Here is a 26,027-nt window from a genome sequence, read left to right as displayed (position 1 = left end):
ATTGATTTGGAATTGGGTTGGGCCCCTATCCGTGCACCACCCAGAGCTGGTGCTATCTGAACCTCTACATACTGATTGAACAGTGTTAGGCCTTATTCACACGAACGTATAATGCGTTGAAATCACGCGCGTCGCACGGACCTATGTTACTGAATGGGGCCGAGGCCTTTCAGACTGTCAGTGAATTTCAAGCAGCGTATGTGCGCTGCGTGAAACGCACGGCATGTCCTATATTTGTCCGTGTTTCGCGCTGCACACACCCATTGAAGTCAATGGGTGCGTGCAAATCGCGCTCGGCACACGGAAGCACTTCCGGGTGCCGCGCGTGATGCGCGCTACAGTAGTAAAAACTATGAATGAGAACAGAAAAGCAGCACGTGCTTTTCTGTTTGTAAATATAAAACCAGAGTGTCATCATGATGCCGGCTGCGCGAAAATCACGCAGCTGCGCATCATTTGCTGATGACACACGGACCTTTTGCGCACGCAAAACGCAGCATTTTTTGCGCGCGCAAAACGGACATGTCCGTGTGAATAAGGCCTTAGCCTGTGTAGTGACATACCCTATTGACAAGAGGAATGTGGTCAATTTATTCATGCATTTATAAAAAGAATAACAGAGGAACGACACAATGCAGAGCTCTAACGGCCTGTTCACATCAGCATTTGGGTTCCGTTCATCGGCTCTGTTCAACCTTTCCTTCAGAGGAACCAATGAATGGAAAGGCGAATGGAAACCATCGCTTCCGTTTGCATTACCATTGATTTCAATGGTAATGCTTCCGTTTCATTTGGTTTCAGTTTGTTTTCGCTCTGTAAAGTTTTCGTTTCTTCATGGAAACAATAGTATTGTCGAATGCGCTATTGTTTCCGGGAAAAAAAACGGAAACTTTACAGAACGGAAACAAACTGAAATCAACTTAAAGGAAGCATTACCATTGAAATCAACGGTAATGCCAACGGAAGTTTCCGTTCGGCTTTAAATTCATTAGTTCCTCTGATGGAAAGGTTGGACGGAACCCGAACGCTGATGTGAACAGGCCCTAAGAAACAGTGGTCCAACATTGTTATTATATGGGAAATATAAATATTTATTAAAACAGACATGTCAGGAGAGCTAGAAGTTCTATTTAATAACATCAACAAGATACATTGGAAGAAAATAATTGTTATTTTTAGGCTGGGTTCACACGAGCATGTTACGTCCGTAATGGACGGAACGTATTTCGGCCGAAAGTCCCGGACCGAACACACTGCAGGGAGCCGGGCTCCTAGCATCATAGTTATGTACGACGCTAGGAGTCCCTGCTTCGCTGCAGGACAACTGTCCCGTACTGTAATCATGTTTTCAGTACGGGACAGTAGTTCCACGGTGAGGCAGGGAATCCTAGCGTCGTACATAACTATGATGCTAGGAGCCCGGCTCCCTGCAGTGTGTTCAGTCCGGGACTTGCGGCCGAAATACGTTCCATCCATTACGGACGTAACATGCTCGTGTGAACCCAGCCTTAAATAGAATCTTTCATATATTTTCCAAGTTTTTTCTTTTTTTTTTTTTTAATTCTGTTTTTATTTATTTATTTATCAAAGGTGAGTGACAGAGAAATAAAACATTTCACGACTCTGTAAAACATAGTTTTGTTGACATGTGAGCGCCAATGTAAATTATACCGTCATAGAGAACACAAAAGAAGGAGAGTGAACCGGAAAGGTGAAGGAAAGAGGGGAGGGAAAGAAGGGTATAAAGAGGGGACATTAGATCAAGATACTCCGAAGAATTCTCAAAGCTTACCCACGTAGACCACACTCGCATAAATTTATCACGTAGGGAAGCCGCAAGCTCCTCCATTCGTTTTACTTCCTGGATCTTCTGAAACCAAAGGTGCACCGAAGGGGCCTCTACCTGTTTCCACATAGCCGGAATGCGCGCACGTGCCGTGTTGATCAGATGCCACACTATTGACTTCTTGTATGTGGAGATCGGGATGTCACACAGATGAAGCAGGAAGAAGCCCGGGGATCTGGGCAACGTGTAGTCAGTAAACCGAGATGTTACATTCCAAACCGTCTCCCAGAACGTTTTTAAGCGCTGACAACCCCGAAACGTATGTAAGAGATCTCCGACCCCCACCCCGCATCTCCAACACAAAGGAGACACATCTGGTTAAAATTTATTAAGCCTGGAAGGGACCCTGTACCACCTCGTCAGAATCTTGTATCCCGCCTCCTGAATTCTACTTGATATAGAAGACTGATGAGTTATGGTATACAGTCGAGTACGCTCATCCGCGGTAATACTTATGCCAAGATCCGTCTCCCACTTAGCTATGTATGAAGGGTATGAGTCTGCCGTTGGGGAATTTATGAGACTATAGTTTACCGAATGGGGGTGACTGACCGTGCCCGACATTGTACAGAGCATTTCAAATGTTGTAAGATCACGCAAATATTCGGACGCAGGAGCAAGAGATAACAGAAAGTAACGGAGCTGGGAGGCCTGCCAAAGCGGACGGTGTCCCGGATCCGCACCGTCCGCTAATTGAGATGTCGTCTTTCAACTGCCATCACTGATATAATGGCGGGCCTGTGTCGCCCCGACTAAACGAGAGAGGAAGGGATATGAAGGATTGTTCCAACTTGACCCATGGTTTGGACCCGGCATGTCTACACCAATCCACAATACGCGTCAAATGTGCCGCCTGATAATAGTGGTGAATATCAGGCAAGCCCAAACCACCGTCAAATCTCGGGCGGGTCAGAGTTGTTCGTGCAATGCGTGTGGGTTTGTTCGACCAAATAAACTTAAGCATTAGCGAAGAGAGTGAGGTAAAGAAAAGACGCGGTATTTAGATTGGGAGAGCCTGAAAGAAGTACAACAGCCGAGGCAACACATTCATCTTGAATATGGAGCAACGACGAAACCAAGTGAAGGTCCCTTTCGACCATCTTTCAAGATCTCCCTGAAGTGTTCGTAATATGTGTGGATAGTTACATGCATAAAGGTGTGAGGGTCGACTTGTGAGCCGAATGCCTAGATATTTAATGGAACTAGCCACCCACTTAAAAGGGAAGGAATCCGCCAAGGCTGCCACCACCTGGGGTGAGAGGGAGACATTAAGAGTTTCCGATTTTTGGAAATTAATTTTGAAGTTGGACAGCGCAGCAAATGACCGGAATTCGGCCAACAGGTTCGGCCGCACGAAATACGGGGCCGTGAGAGGAAAAATAATAAGTCATCCGCATATTCTGCGACTTTGTGGGTCGTATCCCCACCTGGACACCCGCAACATATGGATTGGCTCGGACATGACTTAAGAAGGGTTCCAAACACAGCGTGAAAATCAAAGGAGATGGTGGACAGCCCTGGCGGGTTCCGTTAGAAATGGGAAAGGAAGAGGAATGATGACCGTTGACCTTCACCGATGCTGAGGGGGAGGAGTACAGACTCAAAATCCAACTGAGCATACCTTGGCCCAGACCTATGTAAGATAAAGTCTCTTGTCAATCTGGTCGAACGCTTTCTCGACATCGGTGGAGAGCAAAAACGCTGGGACCGAGGAGGCGGTGATGTGCTCAATGATGTTGACTACTCGAATGGTATTATCCCTAGACTCTCTCGTAGGAAGAAAGCTCGTCTGATCTCCATGATTTATTTTCGATAAAAATGGTGTGATTCGGGTAGCCAAAATCCTTGAGAAAAGTTTTAAGTCTAAATTTAGAAGGGAGATGGGCCGGTAACTACTGCATTGGGAAGGATCTTTATCCTCCTTGGGGATTACTGTGATGTTGTGCGCTCTCAATGTGTCTGTAGGCAGCGATCTACCTTCTGTAATGGAATTAAAGGCCGCCAAAAAAGGACTAGTGAGGAGAGGGGTATGTTTTTTGTAGTAGGCCAGTGATAGACCATCGGGCCCTGGGGCCTTACCAGAGGGAGAGGCCTTGAGAGCTTCAAGAAACTCATCTGCCGTAATCGGGGTGTCTAGGGTTGATACCTCCTCTTGCGGAATCTTACGTAATCCCGAGGATTGGAGATAAGATCTGATGACATCTCGTCTAGAATTGGGAAGAGTCTCCTAGGTTGTATAACTTTAAATAATAGGAATGAAAGGTTTCCGCAATTTGTCCCGGCGAGTGCACCTTTGTGCCCTCTGGTGTGGTAATGCAAGGGACATATGTGCGCGTCATCTGTGCCCGCAAAGTCCGTGCTAACGTGCGACTCGGCTTATTGCCAAATTCAAAATAGTGTCTACGGCATTTAGTGAGAAAGGCCTTGGCTGCTGAGAGTGTCAAAGTACGCAGTTTATCCCTTAACCTTATTAGTTCTGCACCCGAGCCCGGGTCCAATAGTCTTTTATGAGTGAGTTCCAGGGCGTGTATTTTCTCCACTAGATCTGTGAATACCGCAGCACGGTCCTTTTTGAGTCTGGAGCCAATCCGTATGAGAACTCCTCTCATAACGCATTTATGGGCTTCCCAGACTGAAAGAGGATTAGAATCAGCCGTAACATTAGCGTCCAAGTAAAATCGGAGTTCAGACCTCACTTCCTCCAAGACCGCAGGATCCTGAAGCAATGAGTCGTTCAGACGCCACTGCCACGGAGTCGAGTGCAAGGAGGGGAAGGACAAAGTTAAAGTTATCATGGCATGGTCTGAAAACGATATGCAATCTATAGAGGCTGAGGAAAGCAGTGTAAGCTGGGAGTGCCGAAGCAGAAAATAGTCTATACGTGAGTACATATTGTGCGGGTGCGAAAAAAATGTGTAGTCCCTATCATGTGGGTGTAGTATGCGCCAAGGTTCTACTAATTGATGTGAATGGAGCAAACGCTGTAGACGACGAGTGAAGGGTCTAGCGACGGCAGGCTGGTTCGACATGGTATCTACTCTGGGGTCTGGGGCCATATTAAAGTCACCGCCCATAACCAACGTCCCCTCTGCAAAGTCGTCTAATGCAGTCAGGAGCTCCTCCAGTGATGTCAGTTGACCCGAGTTCGGGAGGTATATGTTTGCAAAAGTCATGGTTCAGTCTGTAATCTTACGTTTTACGAATATGTACCGTCCCGCGTCATCTGTGTGACATCCCAAACACTTCCAAGGTACAGACTTCGCTACAAAAATGGATACGCCCTTGGTTTTAGAGTCCGGTGAGGAACTGTGGTATACATCTGGGAATCTCGAGTTGCGGAGTAACGGAAGCTGGTCTGAGCGGAAATGCGTCTCCTGTAAGAAGACCACCTGAGCCTTTTTTTTCCAGAGAAGACGTAGTAGTGAAGATCTCTTTTCCGGTATATTCTTTCCAAGTTTTTTCAATGATTATCACTCTTATTGCTGAGAGTACTCTGTGTGTTTTTAATAATGTTATTTGACTTGGCTTATCCATATTATTATCTTGTAGTGGTTACCGGAGAGTGCTAGATATGACGTCCTATCTGGAAACCAGGAGAAAGCTCTTGCTACCTTAAAGCGTATAGCAACAGAGAATGGTGCTCCAATGCCTTTAGGGAAACTTATCTTATCCCGGCAGGTAAGTGTGCATTTGGTGCAGAGCTGCTAATAAAGGGTCATGTGTATCCAATACAATTATAATGGAACAAAGTTAAATAATCTTGTTTCTTGTTTCCAATAATAAAATGTCCTTTTTTACATCAGATAAAAATTAATGTTGCCTGTTGCATTCACCTTAACATGTACTGATGACAATGATGATATCTGATAAGGTAATCATTCTTATCTTGGAAAATTGCTCAAAAATACCAAAAACAAACATTTTTGCACTCATTATTTCTGTAGCAGGACAAAATCTCTAGTGTGAACATAGCCTAACATGCAAACTATCAGCAATGCACTGCTGTTGGCTCTTATACAAATGCTGCAAATAATTAACTGAAGGGTTTTGAACAGACATTGAGTTTATCAAATTCATATTTATAGGAGGACCGCGGTAAAATACGGGACCTTTTTTCACCTCAGTTCAGGTGCACTACTCTGTTGCTTTGGTTTATATGGTAAGTTATGTTACCTAACTGCATTAATTGTTTGCTTTTCTCTATATCATTGACTATATATTTAACACATATATATTATAATAGTCTTGACCGCATTGTTCGGAATTCTAGATATTGTGAAGATTGTGTGTGCACTAAAATATTTTAATGCATCTCTATTCTTTCATTTTTACTGACAACTAGTATAAAACATTGATATATAGGCACAAAACATTCACCCAGTTCAAACAGGTTTATTCAAATGCCAACTGTGATGATTGGTAAACATGGCTAAAAAAGTTACCGTAGTATAGAAGCCAGAGCTTGAAGGAAACCTGTCACGTTGAAAATGCAGTTCAATCTGCGGGCAGCTTATTATAGAGCAGGAGTAGATGAGCAGGTTGATGTATATTTTTGTGGTAAAACATTCAGTATAACTTCCCTGTGAGACTGGGTTTTACACGACCTATTTTCAGACGTAAACGAGGCGTATTATGCCTCGTTTTACGTCTGAAAATAGGGCTGCAATACGTCGGCAAACATCTGCCCATTCATTTGAATGAGTTTGCCGACGTACTGTGCAGACGACCTGTAATTTACGCGTCGTCGTTTGACAGCTGTCAAACGACGATGCATAAATGGACTGCCTCGGCAAAGAAGTGCAGGTCACTTCTTTGCCACGTAATTTGAGCTGTTCTTCATTGAACTCAATGAAGCACAGCTCAGTCTGCCAAAGTTGAAATGTTAACTGTTTGTCATTTTGCAAAAGTTAATTAGGAAATGTAAACGTTTGGAAATATTGTATGAATCGCAAGTAACAATGTGATAAAACCTAAATGACATACTCTGTAACACTGGTCACTTATACAAGAGGTGGGCGATGCCACTTTTTGTTTTATTTTTGGTATGTTGTATGTTCAATAAAAATGTTATACAAAAAAAATAAATAAAATGAAGCACAGCTCAAGATTTACGAGCGTCTCAGAGCGTCTCAGACGCCTCGTAAATTACGAGGAGGAGTATTTACGTGTGAAACGATGCAGCTGTAAACAGTCTGTCTTTTCACACGTAAATGCCTCTCATCGTGTGAACATACTTTAAGAGGGTAAATACAGAGAGAGCTGTCAATCACTGAGTAGGACCGCCTACTGGACTCCTAAGTCCTGAATGACCAAAGGTTTAAATGAAAAAAATACAAGTTATGCTGAATCTTTTGCTGCAAATATATATAAAGTACTGTGCAAAAGTTTTAGGCAGTGGTGGAAAAATGCTGCAAAGTATGAAAGCTTTAAAAAAAAGAAGTGTTAATAGTTTTTTTTTCATCAATTAACAAAATGCAAAGTGAATGAACAGAAGAGAAATCTAAATCAAATCAATATTTGGAGTGACCACCCTTTGCCTTCAAAACAGCATCAATTCTTCTAGTTATACACTTAAATACTGTCCAAAAATTGAAACGTTGTTCCAATTCCATATACATATAATCAACTGATAATCGACCAAATTGGAGTCATGAAAACCAAAATACACAGAGTATCAATATAAGAAATACCTTTTATTGAATATATTTAAAATACACAATGGTGTAGACGGAAGATGTGTTGGACGAAGAGAGTGGCCAATCGGGAAGCAGACGGTAGGCCCATCAGTGGAACGAAATGAGCCATTTTGGAGAATCGGTCCACCTCCACCCAGACCGTACTGCAACCAGCAGAGAGAGGCAGGTCTGTGGCAAAGTCCATAACAATATGTTGCCAGGGGGCATCGGGCACAGGCAACGGCTGGAGCAGGCCCGCCGGTTTGGAGTGATCAACCTTATTTGCTGCGCATAACATGCAGGAGGAGATAAAGTCTGTGATGTCTTTGGGCAGCGTGGGCCACCAGAACTGACGAGCGATCAGGTCTCGGGTCTTACGGAAACCCGCGTGACCTGCCAATTTAGAACTGTGTTGTCTCTCCTGGGTAGATAACTTAAACTGGTCCGTCCTCACCGACTCATTAGGAGGATCGGCATCTGAGGACAGCACGGTTTGCTGCAAAGTAGGGACCGGACTAGGGAGTCCTTTCTCCCAACGAGCTTCTTGGAGCCGTTCTCGGATCCTTATATCAATACGGGCGGCCAGAATGTTGAGGTCATCCAGGGTAGACGGTAGTTCTCGTGCGGCAAGCTCGTCCTTAATCTTAGGAGACAGTCCCTGTCATAATGTAGCCACCAGGGCCTCATTGTTCCACAACAGTTCTCCCGCCAGGGTGCGGAAGTGGATGGCGTATTCGCCCACGGAGGTGTCTCCTTGGCGTAGATTCAGCAAGGAGGCAGCTGCAGACGAGACTCGTCCAGGCTCCTCAAGCACCGTGCGAAATGTCCGGAGGAACCCCTGGAAGTCACGGGTCTCTGGTCCTTGTCTCTCCCAGATAGGATTCGCCTATGCAAGAGCCCTGCCAGGAAGGAGAGAGATGATGAAAGCGACCCTTGTGCCATCAGACGAGAATGCCATTGCATAAAGGCTGAAGTGGATCTGGCACTGGTTCAAAAATCCACGACAGGTCCCTGCGTCTCCATCATAGTGGTCAGGAAGTGGCAAAGAAAATCGGGGATCAACACTGCCAGGAGGTGTAGCCAGAGGATCAACACTGCCAGGAGGTGTAGTAGGAGGAACGGCAGCTTGCACCTCCTGCCGACGTGCGATAATGTTCAAGGCCTGGAGGAGTTGGTCCTGTCGAGACCGGAGGTCTAGCATATCCGCCCGCATCTCTTGTGACGTCATCTTGGTCTTGGATCGACCAGCGGGGTCCATGACCTGAGCGTACTGTCACGTTGGGTACGTGGAACCACTGGGCCATACCGCCTTGATGGTATGGCAGCTGGCCAACAGGACACAGGTCACAGTCTATTGTTCGTATAGTGTACCTGTGGCAGCTCGGACAGTAGAAAAGACAGGCTCGGCTGGGACTAGTCAGCAGGCAGACGTCAGGCGTGGTGTAGCAGGACAGGCATGCTATACAGCACAGCACAACTTCAGCTCAGCATGGCACTTAACCAGGATAGCACGGGATACAGGTACAGGAACGGGAAACACTGGGAACTGGGAAAAACTGGGAGACTATTTGCTTAGACAAACTTTGGGTACGACAACAGCGCTCAGGCATAGCAGGAAGGGGCTGGGCCCTTATAGTCCAGGGTGCTCATGGGCGAATTTAGTACTAATTTCAGGTGCACGCGCTGGCCCTTTAAGAGCGGGCACGAGCATGCGCACGCACCCTACGAGACACGGCTGGGAGAAGTGGAAGTGAGCACTGGCGTCTCCTGAGGAGGAGATAGGGACCAGCGTTCACAGTTCCATGGCTGCGGGCGTCAGGAGGTGAGTGAACCTCACAGCCCGCTGCCATGGGCATGACACAAAGAATGAAACCTAATCATCTTTAGTCATTAGTAATATGTAATTTCACATTGTGCTGCCTGTCATACATTAACCCTATAAATATTCTCTGATAAAATAGATCTAATTTCATATTACAGGTTTTCCAATGCTTTTTCATACTATGGGCTGGTTCTCTTAACAACAGAACTTTTCCAAGCTGGAGATGTATGCAGCAGTAAGTAGCAAATTCAGATGTTTAATTTATTCAATGAACAGCCCCGCATTTCAGGAATTGAATCCTCTAATATTGAAGGTGGCCAGCATTATCTAAATTACCAGATCAGTAAAGGCCAATTTTAACATTGCCACTCTCTTTCTTACACCACCAACGATTTCATATTTGATCTTAGCAGTAAGTAGCGGGTGAACCATTTACAATAAGCAATAATGATAATTTCTAGGTATGGACAAATGTATGGTAAACAATGTTTCTAAATAATAGTAAGTGAAAAATGTTACGTTTTGGGATGAAATCCTCAGTTAGTAATTGTAATATTATTCTTACTTTTATTATTATTCTTAACAATTCTCTAAATGATGAAATCTGACCTTATCATGCAGTTATGTTGCTGTAGTTACTGAATAGCAAGTATTTGATGTCTTCTACTCCTACTGTTTTTCCCAGTTTCCAGCCGAAGAAAGGCGGTCAAGCCGAAATGCAGTCTCTCCTGTGAATATTTAACTGTGGATGATTACAAAGATTTATTATGGACCACACTATCTGAATTCCCAGGTTAGTAATGATACAACAGTCACAGATGTTGACTGTCTATGCACAGACTGTACCCACGGGAACAGCAGTCTAAATTTTTAGGACTTCTGACATCTCCTCTGTCATGACTATCTCAAAATCTATTGTTATTTGGAATTTTACTTTTAAGCCCTAGTCTGGCTATAGTTAGTGTGTGTCCCCCGAAAAGGGCAGCCCTGAAGCCAGGACAGGAATCTCCTCCCTCATCTCTGTCTACCACCCTACTCGGGCTCTACGTTCTGCCAACGACCTTAGATTAAAATCCTCCATAATCCGAACCTCCCACTGCCGTCTCCAGGATTTCTCTCGTGCTGCACCCGTCCTCTGGAATGCGCTACCCCAGACAATCCGATTAATTCCCAATATCCACAGTTTTAAACGTGCCCTGAAAACACATCTATTTAGACAGGCCTATAACATTCCCTAATCTGACTCCTTTCCATGGCCCTCCTTTTAGATTAGTCATCAGGATAAGATTCCCTCACACTCCTTCTCTTCATGTCCGTCATACACGGATACTGGCTGGTGACTGGCTCATGCAGCTTTATGTCACCACCGCATGTGTATAAAAATTGCCGGACCATTGTACAGAACAAACACTATTACACTTTGTGTCTCCTTTATTTCCTCATAGATTGTAAGCTCTTGCGAGCAGGGTACTCACTCCCCAGGTTTGAATTGTAAATGAACTTTGTCACTATGTAATGTCTGATATTGTTTGTTTCATGTCCCCTCTAAATTGTAAAGTGCTGCGTAATATGTTGGCGCTATATAAATAAAGATTATTATTATTATTATTGCCCTATATGCACTACATCAACAACCTCAACTTTGACTGTTATGATTCTTTTTATCTGTTTTTTTAATCTTTTTTATACAAGGTGTGTTGGTGACATTATGGATCATTGACCGCCTGGGCCGGAAAAAGACAATGGCCATCTGTTTCTTTGTTTTTTCCTTATGTGCCCTTCTTCTTTTCCTTTGTGTTGGAAGGTATGTAAAATATTTTTCTAATTCAAATAGTAAAACAGATGCTATCATAAATTAAAATCATTATTTCCTTGTACAGGTGTCATGAACAAATATACAGTAAACAGTGAGGTCCCTGTTCTTCCCAAACCTCTGTCCCTATGTACTTGTACGACCCGACCTAAACGATGGCGCACAACTGGGCAGCGTTCCCTATACTGGTACAAGGGAAACCGACAAACAGATAAGACAGAGACAGTACGAAATAACAAAGGGTAACCTGGGAAGTACACAGGCAGGGCAATTGCGCCGCGGAATAGGTCCGGGCGCAAAAGGCGGAGTCAGGCAGGCAGGGTCAAACCGGGAGAGTGCTGAAAAAACAAGTCAGAAGGCAAAGAAAAGTCAGGAGTCCAGTCGAGGTCAGGTCACAAGAAGTCAAAAAGCAAATGGCTCAGGGGTGTCTGAAACAAGGGAAAGCACCAGGCAAGGAAACTCTAATTACAGACAAAGGCCTACTATCCCAGGCTGAACTAAATAAGGAGAGGGCGGGATTTCAGGAACATCAACCAGGCTTTGATTGGTCTGACGCTCCTGAACTCCTATTGGCTGCAGACTGCCTCAGTTTGCCAGGCCGGGCGACGCCCGAGTGAGTAACTCTCGATGTCCTGGAGACCGAGGGAGCTGCATGCAGAGAGTACGTGACAACAGGTATCTAATGACACAGACCATTGTCCAGGTGACCAGCTTAGGCTTCGTTCACATCTGCGTTGGGGTCCCGTTCTGACGTTCTGGTCAGAGCTTTCTGTCAGAACGGTTTCCGTTTCCATCTCCATTGATTTCAATAGTGACGGATCCGGCGCCCATGATTTCCGCCCGACTCTGTTGTGCACCAGATCCGTAGTTTTGCCTGAAGCAATAGCGTAGTTGACTCCGCTATTGCTTCCTGCAAAACGACAGGTCCGATGCAGAACAGAGACAAACGGAAACTATGGGCACCACCTTCGTTACCATTGAAATCAATGGGGATGGAAACGGAAACCTCTGGTTTCCGTTTGAGTCTGTTCAGGGTCCCGTTCTGATGGAAAGCTCAAACGGAACGTCAGAACGGGACCCCAACGCAGATGTGAACAGAGCCTTATATGAATATCTTAGACGTAACACTTGTTTCAGAGTATCTCTGTAATCTCTTTGTCTTGGTTAACACCGGTTTGTTTTTTTGTTTCAGGAATGTCCTTACTGTTTTACTCTTCATTGCAAGAGCCTTCATTTCAGGTGGATTCCAAGCTGCCTATGTTTACACACCAGAGGTAAGTCCATAGCCCCAACATGAAGGCTTCTGTGTATAGCTATGTACTACTGAAAATTGTACCTAGATGAATGAATACAGAGGCATAAGTTGAATCTCTTGTGCCACAATGCAAAACACGGCCCCCCAACTATCACTGTCACTTATCGTACTGGTCTCCTCATATGGGTTAGAGTGACATTATTGGCCCCTCAGGCTCCAGAGCCTAGATGTGACCTCAACCTGTTCCTTCCCTATAGTTACTCCATGAACAAATAGACAGTTTAACAAATCCTAGGATAGACCATATGTATGAGTGTTTCTGTCTTTGTTTTGCAAGTTTGTACAGTGCCAATTACCACCCAAAATACCCATCATTTGGGGGCATTGGTTGTAAATTATAATATGTGCCTGTAATTTCAATTTTTAATTACCATTTGCAAAAGTCCATTATATTCATCATTGTTTGTGGAGAATATTTTACTATATTATGGTGTTTTATTATTTACATTTGCTTCTTTAATCTTTGCAGGTTTATCCAACGGCCACACGAGCACTAGGTCTAGGAACCTGCAGTGGGATGGCTCGTGTAGGGGCATTAGTTACACCTTTTATTGCACAGGTACATTCTTAAATCAGAAACAAAGTCACAGTGGTATCACTTTTCACAGACTATGGGGGAGATTTATCAAAACCAATTCAAAGGAAATCTTGAGTAGTTGCTTGCAGCAACCAGATAGCTTCTTTCATTTCTAAAATGGCCCCTAAAAAATGAAAGCTTGAACCTGATTGGTCGCTATGGGCAATTACATCTTTTCCTTTGCCCCATTCTTGATAAATCTCTCCCAATGTTTTTACTAGTGGCAAAATATAAAACGAATGTATATCAATTTTCATTTGTAATGCATTGATTATTATAATCTTTAGTGTCTAGGAAGGACAAGAATTCATTGAATTAATCAGTAGTGATTTGTTTGCCTCTTTCTCCACAATATCCTTTATGTACATTCTTAAAGGGAATGTGTCGCTAGAAATTTGTTTAACTTTCTTTTAGTTAAACGGTTATTATATACATGAATAGACTAATTTTTTCAATTTTTTTCACAAGTCAACCACATTGCATTATGCTGCAAATTTGGTGTAAACACACACGCTCTAGTGAACTCACAGAATCCCCCCTCCCTTATCCTGGCTAGTGCCAGGAGAAAGGAGGGGATAGAAGGTTCAAACCTCCTACAGTGTGTGCCACCATTTTTTGAGCGAATAGACAGTGTAGTAGGCTTACATACAGTGGTAATCACACACTAAAACACGAACATACACAGACATAACTTGCCTGCTCCTGCCGCTGCCGCCGCTCCATCCGCTCCGTCCGCTCTGTCCGCTCCTAGTGCTTGCTTCTAATCACATGTCCGGAAGCCGCGACCGGAAGTAGTCATCTTACTGTCCGGCCGCAACTTCCGGTCCACCAGAAAATGACGCCGGATGTCGCTCGGCCGAAGACCTTCCATTTGGACTGTGTGGGAGCGGCGCATGCTCCGTTCCCACACAGACGGCGTACACCATAGTGAATGCGAACGGCTCCCGTTCGCATTCTCTATGGGGCTGTATGTGCCATATTCCATCTCTGTATGTGTCGATTAACAACACATACAGAGATGAAAAAAAAAATGGCAGCCCCCATAGTGAAGAAAAAGTTAGAAAAAAAAAAGGTAAAACACAAACAAATATTTTTTTTTAAATAAAACACTAAAAGCAAATTGATATAAAAATATTTTTTTTTCGCGACACCTGTCCTTTAAAATGTAATAGTTACAGTCACTAGTCACTGGGGCCACATTACACAAATGCCTTTATCAAATATCCAGAAGAATTTTGAAAATTTTTTTTTGTTTGTTTTTTTGAGTATTTGCAAAAACGTGAGCAGAATGTACACATTAAAAAATTGTCAGTGGATTCCATTTGTGTTGACTGGATCCACTGACAATCTAACGTGTATAGGGGAAGCCCAACTGTCCCGTAACATCTGATGTTGGGGGAAACAAGAATCTGGCAGATTGGACTTTAACCCATCCAATCCTTTGTTACCCCTGGTGATAGGTTCCTCCAGATGTTTCTGGCAAACACTTAACTGGAAAAAACCAGGTTGGAGGAGATGGCTGTCAGCAAAATGATCACTGTCAAAATGTCACTGCAACGTCAGTCTCCTTACATGGGGCATTAAGAGACGCAGTTGCCAAACCAACCGTACAACCCTGAGGAGCCTCGTGCACGAGTCTTATTCTAATTAATAGGAACCATGCACAAGACTCCTCGGGTGTGATGCCTTGGCTACTGTTCTGCTTATTGTGTTACTAGCGACTCTCCATGCGCAATGTTAGATCGGGTGGGATAGAGCAAAGCCACAGTATCTTAAATAGGCCAATCTGTCCTGTAAAAACACCATGTGTGGTCAATGTACACACACTCTCAGATTCAGGCATGCCATTCTATCAATCAACCAGACTTATCATTATAATAAAGAGAATATATTGTCATTACAGGAAAAGGTTCTTGATTTAAAGGGGTTTTTCAGGAATAGAAAAATATGGCTGCTTTCTTCCAGAACCATACCTGTGCATGGCTTGTGTCTCATGTTGCAGCTCAGTTCCATTGAAGTGAATGGGGCTGAGCTGCAATACCACACACAACCTGTAGACAGGTGTGGTGCTGATTTGAAAAGAAAGCGGCTATGTTCTTCTAAAACTGGCCAACCCCTTTAAAAATGATATAACTATTACATGTGGTATACATTAGCTAAGTAATAACTTTTTTTTTTTTACAATGGACTAAAACTCTTACAAATTAGTTTTTATTTTACAGAGGGTAAATACTAATGGGTGAAAGCAGTTTCTTAGTTTTTTCAAAACAGGCATGACTCCAAGCTTTAACTTAAGTAACTTACACACAGTCCTTGTCATGCATATTTTTCTCTGTCTCCAGGTGATGCTCGAGTCTTCTATATATCTCACAGTCTTGGTATACAGTGGCTGCTGTGTACTGGCAGCATTGGCTTCTTGTTTCCTTCCCATTGAAACCAAAGGCCGAGGTCTTCAAGAATCCAGCCACAGAGAATGGGGTCAGGAGATGGTGGGAAGAGGTGCACACAATTCTGGGGTCACTCTCTCAAACTCTGGATCACAAGAGTGACCCTTCACTTAACCCTTTGTTCACCCATCCACACACTGATAGCCTTTCCATCTCATTCCATGGATGAATTAAAGAATGGACAGCAATGGCCAATGTGCTGTAAAAAAACAGCACTTCTATAGTACTGGGATAAGGATGTGTTTAGAATCTTCTAAAAGGGTTAAGAAATGTGCAGTTCTCATGTCACAGAGATAGTAATGGATTCTGTTGATAACCATTAATTTAGGAAAAAGAAAACAATAAAATAACCAGTTGTATTTTTAGCTGTAACAACAAAAGCAGTATCAGCACTGGGTGCAATTCTACAAGGAAAATGACTCAGTTGCTTTGGATGTGTCATGGCTTCTGGATACGGAAGTATTTGGGGTCTACACATTAGGAACCTAGGGAGAGCTGCTGGATGCTGAACTATTTCTTTCGCAGTTTCTCTTGTTTCCATCTGGAGACAAATACGTCGGTAAATTGCATCTAAAGATTATTATCACCTTTAATTTATTAAATATAAAATATTATGGCCCACTTGCCAAACTAGACTGTCCTTTTATTTATTATAAGAATATTTTCTTTAGGCAAATTTGATGGAAGGGATATAAAAAATGTACCAATTTCTAAGACTGGACATCTGTCCAGAGGTTATTATCTGATGCAATTATTATATACAAACTTAACCTGTTCCAGATGTACTTAGGAGTGAACCGTATGTACTGATTGAAATCCCGTGGCAAGATTATTTGTGACAATCAACATATTCAGGTGACCTTGACAGTGTGTGGGCAATGACCATCTTAAAGTTTCAGCATTCACTGCAGTACTCAGATGCAAATTCGATTGAATGCTAAGATTTTAATTTTTCTCACCGGAAAACACAATGGGGCAGATTTACTAAACTGTCTAAAGGTGGTTTCCCACGTGCTGATATTCGCCCATGATTAACCACCTGACGAGCGCCGATCGACAATACAGCTTGTTGATTGGTGCTTGTTTGATCCATTCAAACGGAGCAATGATTGGGAGGATGGGAATGAACAATTGTAACTATGATCGTTCGTCCACGTACAATTGCATCTTGTCGGCAGCACATCCCTTGTTTAAACAGGGAAATGTGCTGCCAACAAGCGACCATTTTTATGGACGCATTATAGATCCGATCAGCTGATGATCGAGCGTTTGCTCTGTCATCGGCTGATCGCTGCCCTGTTTACACAGGACAATAATCAGGAGTGAGCGTTTGTACGAATGCTCTTTCACCCGATCATTAGCCCATGTAAAAGGGATGTAAGAATTAGACAACAAAAAACCTAAACCAGGCAGTCTGAAGAAGTTCCAAATTTATCATAGTGGTGCACACATTTTTATCTTCCTTAAACCAACTTTAGGTTGGCTCAGTATTCGTTTGGCAAACTGTGACGCATTTTAAGGTACGCCTCCTTCCCCATCACATCCCCTTTTTTAGACACTTTAAAAGTGTCTAGGGAGGCGCAAAGATCTGTTCTTAAATTAGTCTAAAAAACATTTTTTTCAGCACATTCTAGATACAGACACAATAGTAAATATGTCCCAATGTTTAGAATCTGGTCTTTAAAGAACAAAGAAAGTGGACCATACCATTTCATACTAATGGTCTAGCCCAGGTTAGCTAGAAACCAGGTTTGAATCATTGCTTGCTTCTGCTTGGCACTGTATGTATGATGTCAGCAGATGCAACAGAACAGACAGAAAAGTGAATGTTAGTGTGTCTGAATGTCCAGACTTTGGATGAATGCACTTAAATGTTTGAACGTCTCTGTGTAAGATGCTTGTTGTATGACCTCTTCTGTTCACAATGCCTTGTTGACTTGGATTTTACTGTAAGTTTAATATTTTATGTTGAATAAAATTTTTACATTAACCAGGGTGATAAATGAGTATTTTTTGCTTTTATAAGCTTGCAGAATAATACTTTTCATGACTAGATTTTCTATCTATCAGTTTCCGTAAACTCCCAGAGTCTGTACAGTGTGGCAGCTCCATACAAAATCATCCTCACCGCGGTCATGTGGGTGTGGTGGTATTGGGTACTAGTGATGGGGGCAGCAACCAAATATTTATCACCTATCCTTTTTTCTATTATTTCCATATGTCCTGTGGACAGGTAATATATTATTCTTGCAGAACAATCCCTTTAAGGCCGGATTCACACGAGCGTGTTCAGTCCGTGATATACGGTCCGCAGGTCGGAGGCATTTCCAGGACTAAGCACACTTCAGGGAGCTGGGCTCCTAGCATCATCGTTATCTATGACGCTAGAAGTAGCTAAAACTACTGTAAAGGATTTGCCTGACACAGCTTCTGTGTCGACGCCCGTGGTTAATCAGCCTGCATCTGTTCCTAGGTCTGCTAGAGTGACTCGATCTGCTACCACTCAGGCTAGTAGGCTGAGGAGTGGGAGAGCCTATCGCAGCCTGGACAGATGGTTCTAGCTCCCGCCCTTGGTCTACTTATACCTTCATTTGCTGCTTGTCCTTTGCCTGTGATTCTCTTGTTTCCTGGCTCTGCTATTTCTGCTGTTACCATTGACCTCTGCTTTATATTGACCCTGGCTTGACTGACTATTCTCCTGCTCTGCATTTGTTACCACGTACACTACTGGTTTGACTCGGCTCGTCCACTACTCTGTTGCTCATGGTGTTGCCGTGGGCAACTGCCCTACTTCCCTTGCTTCTGTGTACCCTTGTCTTGTTTTGTCTGTCGTGCACATATTGAGCGTAGGGACCATCGCCCAGTTGTACGCCGTCGCCTAGGACGGGCTGTGCAAGTAGGCAGGGACTGAGTGGCGGGTAGATTAGGGCTCACCTGTCTGTCTCCCTATCCTGACATTACAACTACATTTTTAAAATTTAGATTTTCAATTTCACTGCATAATTCCTATAAAATCTACAAAAAACATATGGGGTCAAAATGCTAACTGTACCCCTAGAAATATTCCTTGAGGGGTGTAGTTTCCAAAATGGGTCACTTTTGGGGGGTTTACACTGTTTTGGTCCCTCCAGGGTGTGCAAACTTGACATGGCACTGAAAAATATTCCAGCAAAATCTGCTCCCCAAAATCAAAATAGTGCTCCTTCCCTTGTGAGCCCTGCCATGCGTCCAAACAGCAGTTTATTATCACATATGGGGGATTGCCGTAATCGGGGCAGATGCTTTACAAATGTTGGTGTGCTTTTTCTCATTTATTCCTTGTAAAAATTAAAAATTTCTACGTTTTTTTTAGATAAAAGTAGATTTTCATTTTTACATACTAGTTCCAAGTTTAGTAAAGAAACTGTGGGGTCAAAATGCTAACTATACCCCTAGATAATTTCTTAGGGGTGTAGTTTCCAAAATGGGGTCACTTTTGGGGGGTTTCCACTGTTTTGACACCACAAAACCTCTTCAAACCTGACATGGTGCCTAAAATATATTCTAAAAAAAATGCGGCCCCAAAATCCTCTAGGTGCTCCTTTGCTTCGGAGGCCTGTGTTTCAGTCCATTAGGACACTAGGGCCACATGTGGGAAATGTCTAAAAACTGCAGAATCTAGGCAATAAATATTGAGTTGCATTTCCCTGGTAAAACTTTCTGTGTAAGGGTATGTTCACACGAGGTCATTACGTCCGTAATTGACGGACGTATTTCGGCCGCAAGTACCGGACAACAGTCCCCTACTGAAAACATGATTACAGTACGCGACAGTTGTCCGGCAGCGAGGCAGGGACTCCTAGCGTCGTACATAAGTATGATGCTAGGAGCCTGGCTCCCTGCACTGTGTTCGGTCCGGTACTTGCGGCCGAAATACGTCCGTCAATTACGGACATAATGACCTCGTGTGAACATACCCTTAAAGAAAAAAATGTATTACCAATGAATTTTTTTCTAAGTCATTCATTTGTTAACTTGCCTGAAGAAGGCCTGTGACTTATGGGGACTTTCTAATATATAAGGCCCTCAAAGCCACTTCAGAACTGAAATGGTCTATGAAAAAATAGCCTTTTGAAATTTTCTTGAAAATGTGAGAAATTGCTGCTAAAGTTCTAAGCCTTGTAACGTCCTAGAAAAATAAAAGGACTTTTAAAAAATGATGCAAACATAAAGTAGACATACGGGAAATGTTAACTAGTAACTATTTTGTGTGGTATTACTGTCTGTCTTACAAGCAAATACATTTAAATTTAGAAAAATGCTAATTTTTGCAAATTTGCTCTGAATTTTGGATTTTTTCACAAATAAACACTGAATACACTACCGTTCAAAAGTCTGGGGTCACCCAGACAATTTTGTGTTTTCCATGAAAACTCACACTTATATTTATCAAATGAGTTGCAAAATGACTAGAAAATATAGTCAAGACATTGACAAGGTTAGAAATAATGATTTTTATTTCAAATAATAATTTTCTCCTTCAAACTTTGCTTTCGTCAAAGAATGCTCCATTTGCAGCAATTACAGCATTGCAGACCTTTGGCATTCTAGCTGTTAATTTGCTGAGGTAATCGGGAGAAATTTCACCCCATGCTTCCAGAAGCCCCTCCCACAAGTTGGATTGGCTTGATGGGCACTTCTTGCGTACCATACGGTCAAGCTGCTCCCACAACAGCTCTATGGGGTTGAGATCTGGTGACTGCGCTGCCCACTCCATTACAGATAGAATACCAGCTGCCTGCTTCTTCCCTAAATAGTTCTTGCATAATTTGGAGGTGTGCTTTGGGTCATTCTCCTGTTGTAGGATGAAATTGGCTCCAATCAAGCGCTGTCCACAGGGTATGGCATGGCGTTGCAAAATGCAGCGATAGCCTTCCTTATTCAAAATCCCTTTTACCTTGTACAAATCTCCCACTTTACCAGCACCAAAGCCACCCCAGACCATCACATTACCTCCACTATGCTTGACAGATGGCGTCAGGCACTCTTCCAGCATCTTTTCAGTTGTTCTGCGTCTCACAAATGTTCTTCTGTGTCATCCAAACACCTCAAACTTCGATTCGCCTGTCCATAACACTTTTTTCCAATCTTCCTCTGTCCAATGTCTGTGTGCTTTTGCCCATATTAATCTTTTCCTTTTATTAGCCAGTCTCAGATATGGCTTTTTCTTTGCCACTCTGCCCTGAAGGCCAGCATCCCGGAGTCGCCTCTTCACTGTAGACGTTGACACTGGCGTTTTGCGGGTACTATTTAATGAAGCTGCCATTTGAGGACCTGTGAGGCATCTATTTCTCAAACTAGAGACTCTAATGTACTTGTCTTGTTGCTCAGTTGTGCAGCGGGGCCTCCCACTTCTCTTTCTACTCTGGTTAGAGCCTGTTTGTGCTGTCCTCTGAAGGGAGTAGTTCCCCCCCTTTGTAGGAAATCTTCAGTTTCTTGGCAATTTCTCGCATGGAATAGCCTTCATTTCTAAGAAAAAGAATAGACTGTCGAGTTTCACATGAAAGCTCTCTTTTTCTAGCCATTTTGAGAGTTTAATCGTACCCACAAATGTAATGCTCCAGATTCTCAACTAGCTCAAAGGAAGGTCAGTTTTATAGCTCCTCTAAACAGCAAAACTGTTTACAGCGGTGCTAACATAATTGCACAAGGGTTTTCAAGTGTTTTCTAATCATCCATTAGCCTTCTAACACAGTTAGCAAACACAATGTACCATTAGAACACTGGAGTGATGGTTGCTGGAAATGGGCCTCTATACACCTATGTAGATATTGCATTAAAAACCAGACGTTTGCAGCTAGAATAGTCATTTAGCACATTAACAATGTATAGAGTGTATTTCTGATTAATTTAATGTTATCTTCATTGAAAAAAACTGTGCTTTTCTTTAAAAAATAAGAAATTTCTAAGTGACCCTAAACATTTGAACGGTAGTGTATATCGACCAAATTTTACCACTAACATAAAGTACATTGTGTCACGAGAAAACAATCTCAGAATCGCTTGGATACATAAAAGCGTTCCAGAGTTATTACCACATAAAATGACACATGTCAGATTTGAAAAAATTGTCTGTGTCCTTAAGGCCAAAACAGGCTGTGTCCTTAAGGAGTTAAAGTGCATTGCATTTGTACATGTGTTTTAAAAAGTGTGTGTAAAAAAGGCCTTAGGCAGTGTTTATGTTTGCGCTGGAGGCTCCATGCAGAGCTATTCTTCCAGTCAAAATGACTGACACCACGACGAACCCAACAGACTCTATTATAAGTCAATAGTGGCTGCCGGGCACCAGTGGTATCTGTATTTGGATGAAACTGGCACTAGGTCAAGGCTTCAGTTATACCCAAAAGCAACGACGCAGATGTGAAAAGAGCATAACTCTTTACAAAGCATTTGTGCAGCCTCAACTATGCAATTCAGTTCTGGGCACCAGTTCATTTAAAGATGCCCTGAAGTAAGAAAAAGTGCAAAGGTGAGCAATAGAATTGATAAATGGTATGGAGAACTCATTTAGAAGGAAAGCAATGAAAATAAAACATCTTTAGTCCTGAGAAGAGATGTCTAATAGGCGATATGATCAACATTTACAAATATATAGTACAAAAATTCACTTTAAGGTCTATTCAAAAGAGGACACCCTCCTCAGATGAAGGTGAAGGTTTGTTTTTTTGTAAGAGCAGTGAATATTCTACTGCAGGAACAATGTGTAGGCTCCCCTTCCCCTCACATACGTAAAAGGATACACAAACTTATGTCTCCTCATATTAAAAATTTATATTAACTTTAAAATATATTTACATTCAATTATTATCACACATTTTTACTACTATTTTTGGAAAACCGTTCAAGTGAGGATCCACTACTGGGACTCACAGAATCAACTTTTATTGCTGTGGGAAGTGGCCGGCAAGTCTTCATTAAACCTGCATCAATATAATTAATAGGCCAAGCCAGACCCACTTTATCACATCCATAGGGTAGTTAAGGGGGTAACTACCAGTAGCATCTGTATTGAAGGCTCCAGGAGTCGCTCTGGCTTTTGCCTTACTCCTCCATCCAAAGACATGGCTGCACAGACACTGTAACATTAGCATTCAGCTAATGACAGAACAGCTCAGCCAATCGTAGAGGCTCCGTGATACTCTCTACCCCGTTTTTTTAATTGTGTACAATCGGATGGGATATATTTGGATTTCAAAATGCCCTTTGTACCCACGGGAGATAAATTGCTACCAGAGGTGACTGGCAGCAACTTTTTCCCCTCTCCCCATAGAGAACTAAGCGTGCATGTTTATGGTGTAGTTGGCAGAAATAGCTGTTAACTTAAAGAGGCTCTGTCACCAGATTTTGCAACCCCTATCTGCTATTGCAGCAGATAGGCGCTGCAATGTAGATTACAGTAACGTTTTTATTTTTAAAAAACTAGCATTTTTGGCCAAGTTATGACCATTTTCGTATTTATGCAAATGAGGCTTGCAAAAGTACAACTGGGCGTGTTGAAAAGTAAAAGTACAAGTGGGCGTGTATTATGTGCGTACATCGGGGCGTGTTTACTACTTTTACTAGCTGGGCGCTCTGATGAGAAGTATCATCCACTTCTCTTCACAATGCCCAGCTTCTGGCAATGCAGATCTGTGACGTCACTCACAGGTCCTGCATCGTGTCGGCACCAGAGGCTACAGTTGATTCTGCAGCAGCATCAGCATTTGCAGGTAAGTAGCTACATCGACTTACCTGCAAACGCCGATGCTGCTGCAGAATCATCTGTAGCCTCTGGTGCCGATGTGTCTTCGCTCGTCTGACACGATGCAGGACCTGTGAGTGACGACACAGCGTGATCTCTGGAGAACACGCTGTGTGTCTGCACTGCCAGAAGCTGGGCGTTGTGAAGAGAAGTGGATGATACTTCTATACACAACGCCCAGCTAGTAAAAGTAGTAAACACGCCCCGATGTACGCACATAATACACGCCCAGTTGTACTTTTACTTTTCAACACGCCCAGTTGTACTTTTGCAAGCCTCATTTGCATAAATACGAAAATGGTCATAACTTGGCAAAAAATGCTCGTTTTTAAAAAATAAAAACGTTACTGTAATCTACATTGCAGCGCCTATCTGCTGCAATAGCAGATAGGGGTTGCAAAATCTGGTGACAGAGCCTCTTTAACGAGCGTTTGACCTACAGCTATTGCATTTGTATTATGTACTTCTTAATTAAAAAATACATTAAAAAAGAAAACCTACGATGGTAACAAAACACAGATTTGTTTCATACAATGCAAAAAATATTAAAATGTTTAATAAAATGAGCATAGTTGGTTATCAGGATACATTCTGTGATATCAACCTTGAAGAGTTAGGTGGCTGTTTGTCAGTTACTCGATAACACTTTTCAAGGTCATTGAGATTTAGCTTGTTCCCATCTCAGCAGAGGACTTTTCGATTTAGTTAATAGCTGTGAATGAAGTGTCCAACCAGGGAAATTAGATTTTAGAGATATAGATTTTAGAGTATTATTGTTCCTACCAAGTCAAAAGAACAGATTTCTGCCTAGGGATCAGAAGATAAAGAGGTTAAAAAAAAAGTCCTACAGAAAATCAGATATTAAGGTGAAATTTTTGAAACGCAGGATGCAAAGGTCCTTTAGTTAGGAGCACTTTTAGGTTATGTGAGAACATTGGTGGGTGTACTTAATATTCTGTACCACTATCAGTATATAAGCATTTAAGAGCTAAAAAAATTTACATTTTCATCTATAAATGAAGGGGCAAATGCCCTTAAATACTGTAGCTGTCTACTAGTCAGCAGTAGATGTTTCTGTATCTCTAGAGCTACTTGAATAGCAAAGTGCTAACATTAGACCAGCAACAAATTTGGGGAAACGTAGTCATCCATTTTATAACCTAGTCAAAAATCGATGTATTTTTCAGTATTAATACAGTTCCTCAGTATGATTATAGACCTCATGAGCCTTGTCTTATTTGTGCATATTGGTCATGATCACAGAGAGGATTTGGGAATTATTTTTTTCTTCTCTTCAATGATTTGGCCAAAAATTTTGGCTGCCTCCATAGCACACCCCCAGTGGATGGTGAGGCCAAAGCCACCATGGCCATAGTTGTGTATGATCTGTGGAGAAAAAAATATGGATATTAAATGGTCTTTGCCAGTGAACAGTTTCGTACAGGTAATATACTTTAAAAAAATAATAACTTGCTGAATAGTGCCATGGCATACATAGTAGAAAGGGTTCCTTATAGCAATGATGAAAATATGTCTCCCATTTTGGTGCCTGTTTTTGCCGCCCAGTAAGATCTTGCTGCTTGTTTACATTCCACTGCCTTTCCATGACACGTGGGACAATTTTCCACGGCCTTGCTTATTAACAATGAAGTTCCTCTGAAGAGGGGGGTCCTGCATGGACTCTCAACAGCCAGTAGCAAAGGCAATGGGAACAAACAGGGCTGTGCCTTTTCCTTCGAAGGGCCCCAAAGCTGGATGACGAAAATTTCACAAGCACAACAGACCCAGACCAAAAATATATGTCTGATTAATACACACAAGACAGTGTCATTATTTGCAGAAATAAACAAAGAGAAAAATGTTCCCCTCCGACCTAGAGTCCAATTGCAAGCCTGTATCCACCGTGGCATTTTGGCAACATTTTTTTATTGCAATAGTGAAAATGATGTTGTGGCAAAGCCTACATTGTACTCTGTATGATCAGCTAATCTCAATTACTTAAAGAGGTTGCCCGAATTACCATCATATTTTCAAAAACACCTTTAATGCATGTAAGTTATAAATGTAAATACATTTGTAATATACTTACGTTTTCCAAAGTGGCCCCGTTTCCAGATCCTGCCGTGAGGAACTTGACTGGTGACGTCACTCTCTGCACTGGCTCTGCTGGGTATACGACACGTCACTTGTGACGTGATGTATATCGGCTTGTTCTGCTTCATAGCCCGTAACGCACATGCGCTGTCACTGCTGTTCTCGCGGTCCCTGCTGTTCTCGAGATAACAGCCGGGCCGTGCATGTGCATTACAACAGAACAAGCCGATATACACCACGTCACAAGTGACGTGTCGTATACCCAGCAAAGAATTCAAGATCAACAAAACGGCAGAGCCAGTGCAGAGAGTGACGTCACCAGTCAAGTTCCCCACGGCAGGATCTGGAAACGGGGCCACTTTGGAAAATGTAAGTATATTACAAATGTATTTACATTTATAAATGACATGCATTAAAGGGGTTTTTGAAAATATGATGGTATCTCGGACAACCCCTTTAACTCCTTGCCACTGCAACTTTTTTTCTGTCGACATGGTGGTATGAGGGCTTTTTTTTGCCGGATGGGTTGTAGTTTTTAAGTATGATGTACATTTATTTCAAATATCGGTATGGGGTTAAGCCAAAACAAAGTCAATTTTAAAAGGGGAAGGGGTCATAAATGTTATATACAGTATCAGATTATTAGTAGAAGCGCTGG

At 42.6% G+C, this 26,027-nt stretch overlaps 2 protein-coding genes across 4 annotated transcripts in view; one reads left to right on the top strand and one right to left on the bottom strand.

Annotated features, from left to right (window-relative positions):
• SVOP (SV2 related protein) overlaps positions 1-17,485 on the top strand; it is a 96,325-nt gene extending 78,840 nt beyond the window's left edge. Inside the window, exons 9-16 of the mRNA XM_075830418.1 lie at positions 5,396-5,524; positions 5,932-6,005; positions 9,502-9,578; positions 10,029-10,136; positions 11,036-11,147; positions 12,349-12,430; positions 12,941-13,030; positions 15,391-17,485. Of these exons, the coding sequence (XP_075686533.1) occupies positions 5,396-5,524; positions 5,932-6,005; positions 9,502-9,578; positions 10,029-10,136; positions 11,036-11,147; positions 12,349-12,430; positions 12,941-13,030; positions 15,391-15,597 (879 nt within the window). The 3' untranslated portion in view covers positions 15,598-17,485. The remainder of the gene's footprint in view (positions 1-5,395; positions 5,525-5,931; positions 6,006-9,501; positions 9,579-10,028; positions 10,137-11,035; positions 11,148-12,348; positions 12,431-12,940; positions 13,031-15,390) is intronic.
• A 6,330-nt stretch (positions 17,486-23,815) lies between these two features.
• DAO (D-amino acid oxidase) overlaps positions 23,816-26,027 on the bottom strand; it is a 100,794-nt gene continuing 98,582 nt past the window's right edge. For all 3 annotated transcript variants that reach the window (XM_075830395.1, XM_075830406.1, XM_075830386.1), the window contains exon 11: positions 23,816-24,661. In XM_075830395.1, the coding sequence (XP_075686510.1) occupies positions 24,533-24,661 (129 nt within the window). In that variant the 3' untranslated portion in view covers positions 23,816-24,532. The remainder of the gene's footprint in view (positions 24,662-26,027) is intronic.

The sequence above is a fragment of the Rhinoderma darwinii genome, chromosome 1, assembly GCF_050947455.1.
Source record: "Rhinoderma darwinii isolate aRhiDar2 chromosome 1, aRhiDar2.hap1, whole genome shotgun sequence".
NCBI classification, from domain to species: Eukaryota; Metazoa; Chordata; class Amphibia; order Anura; family Rhinodermatidae; genus Rhinoderma; species Rhinoderma darwinii.
The sequence above is the reverse complement of the archived record's forward strand: the minus strand, read 5'-3'. Positions and strand labels throughout refer to the sequence as shown.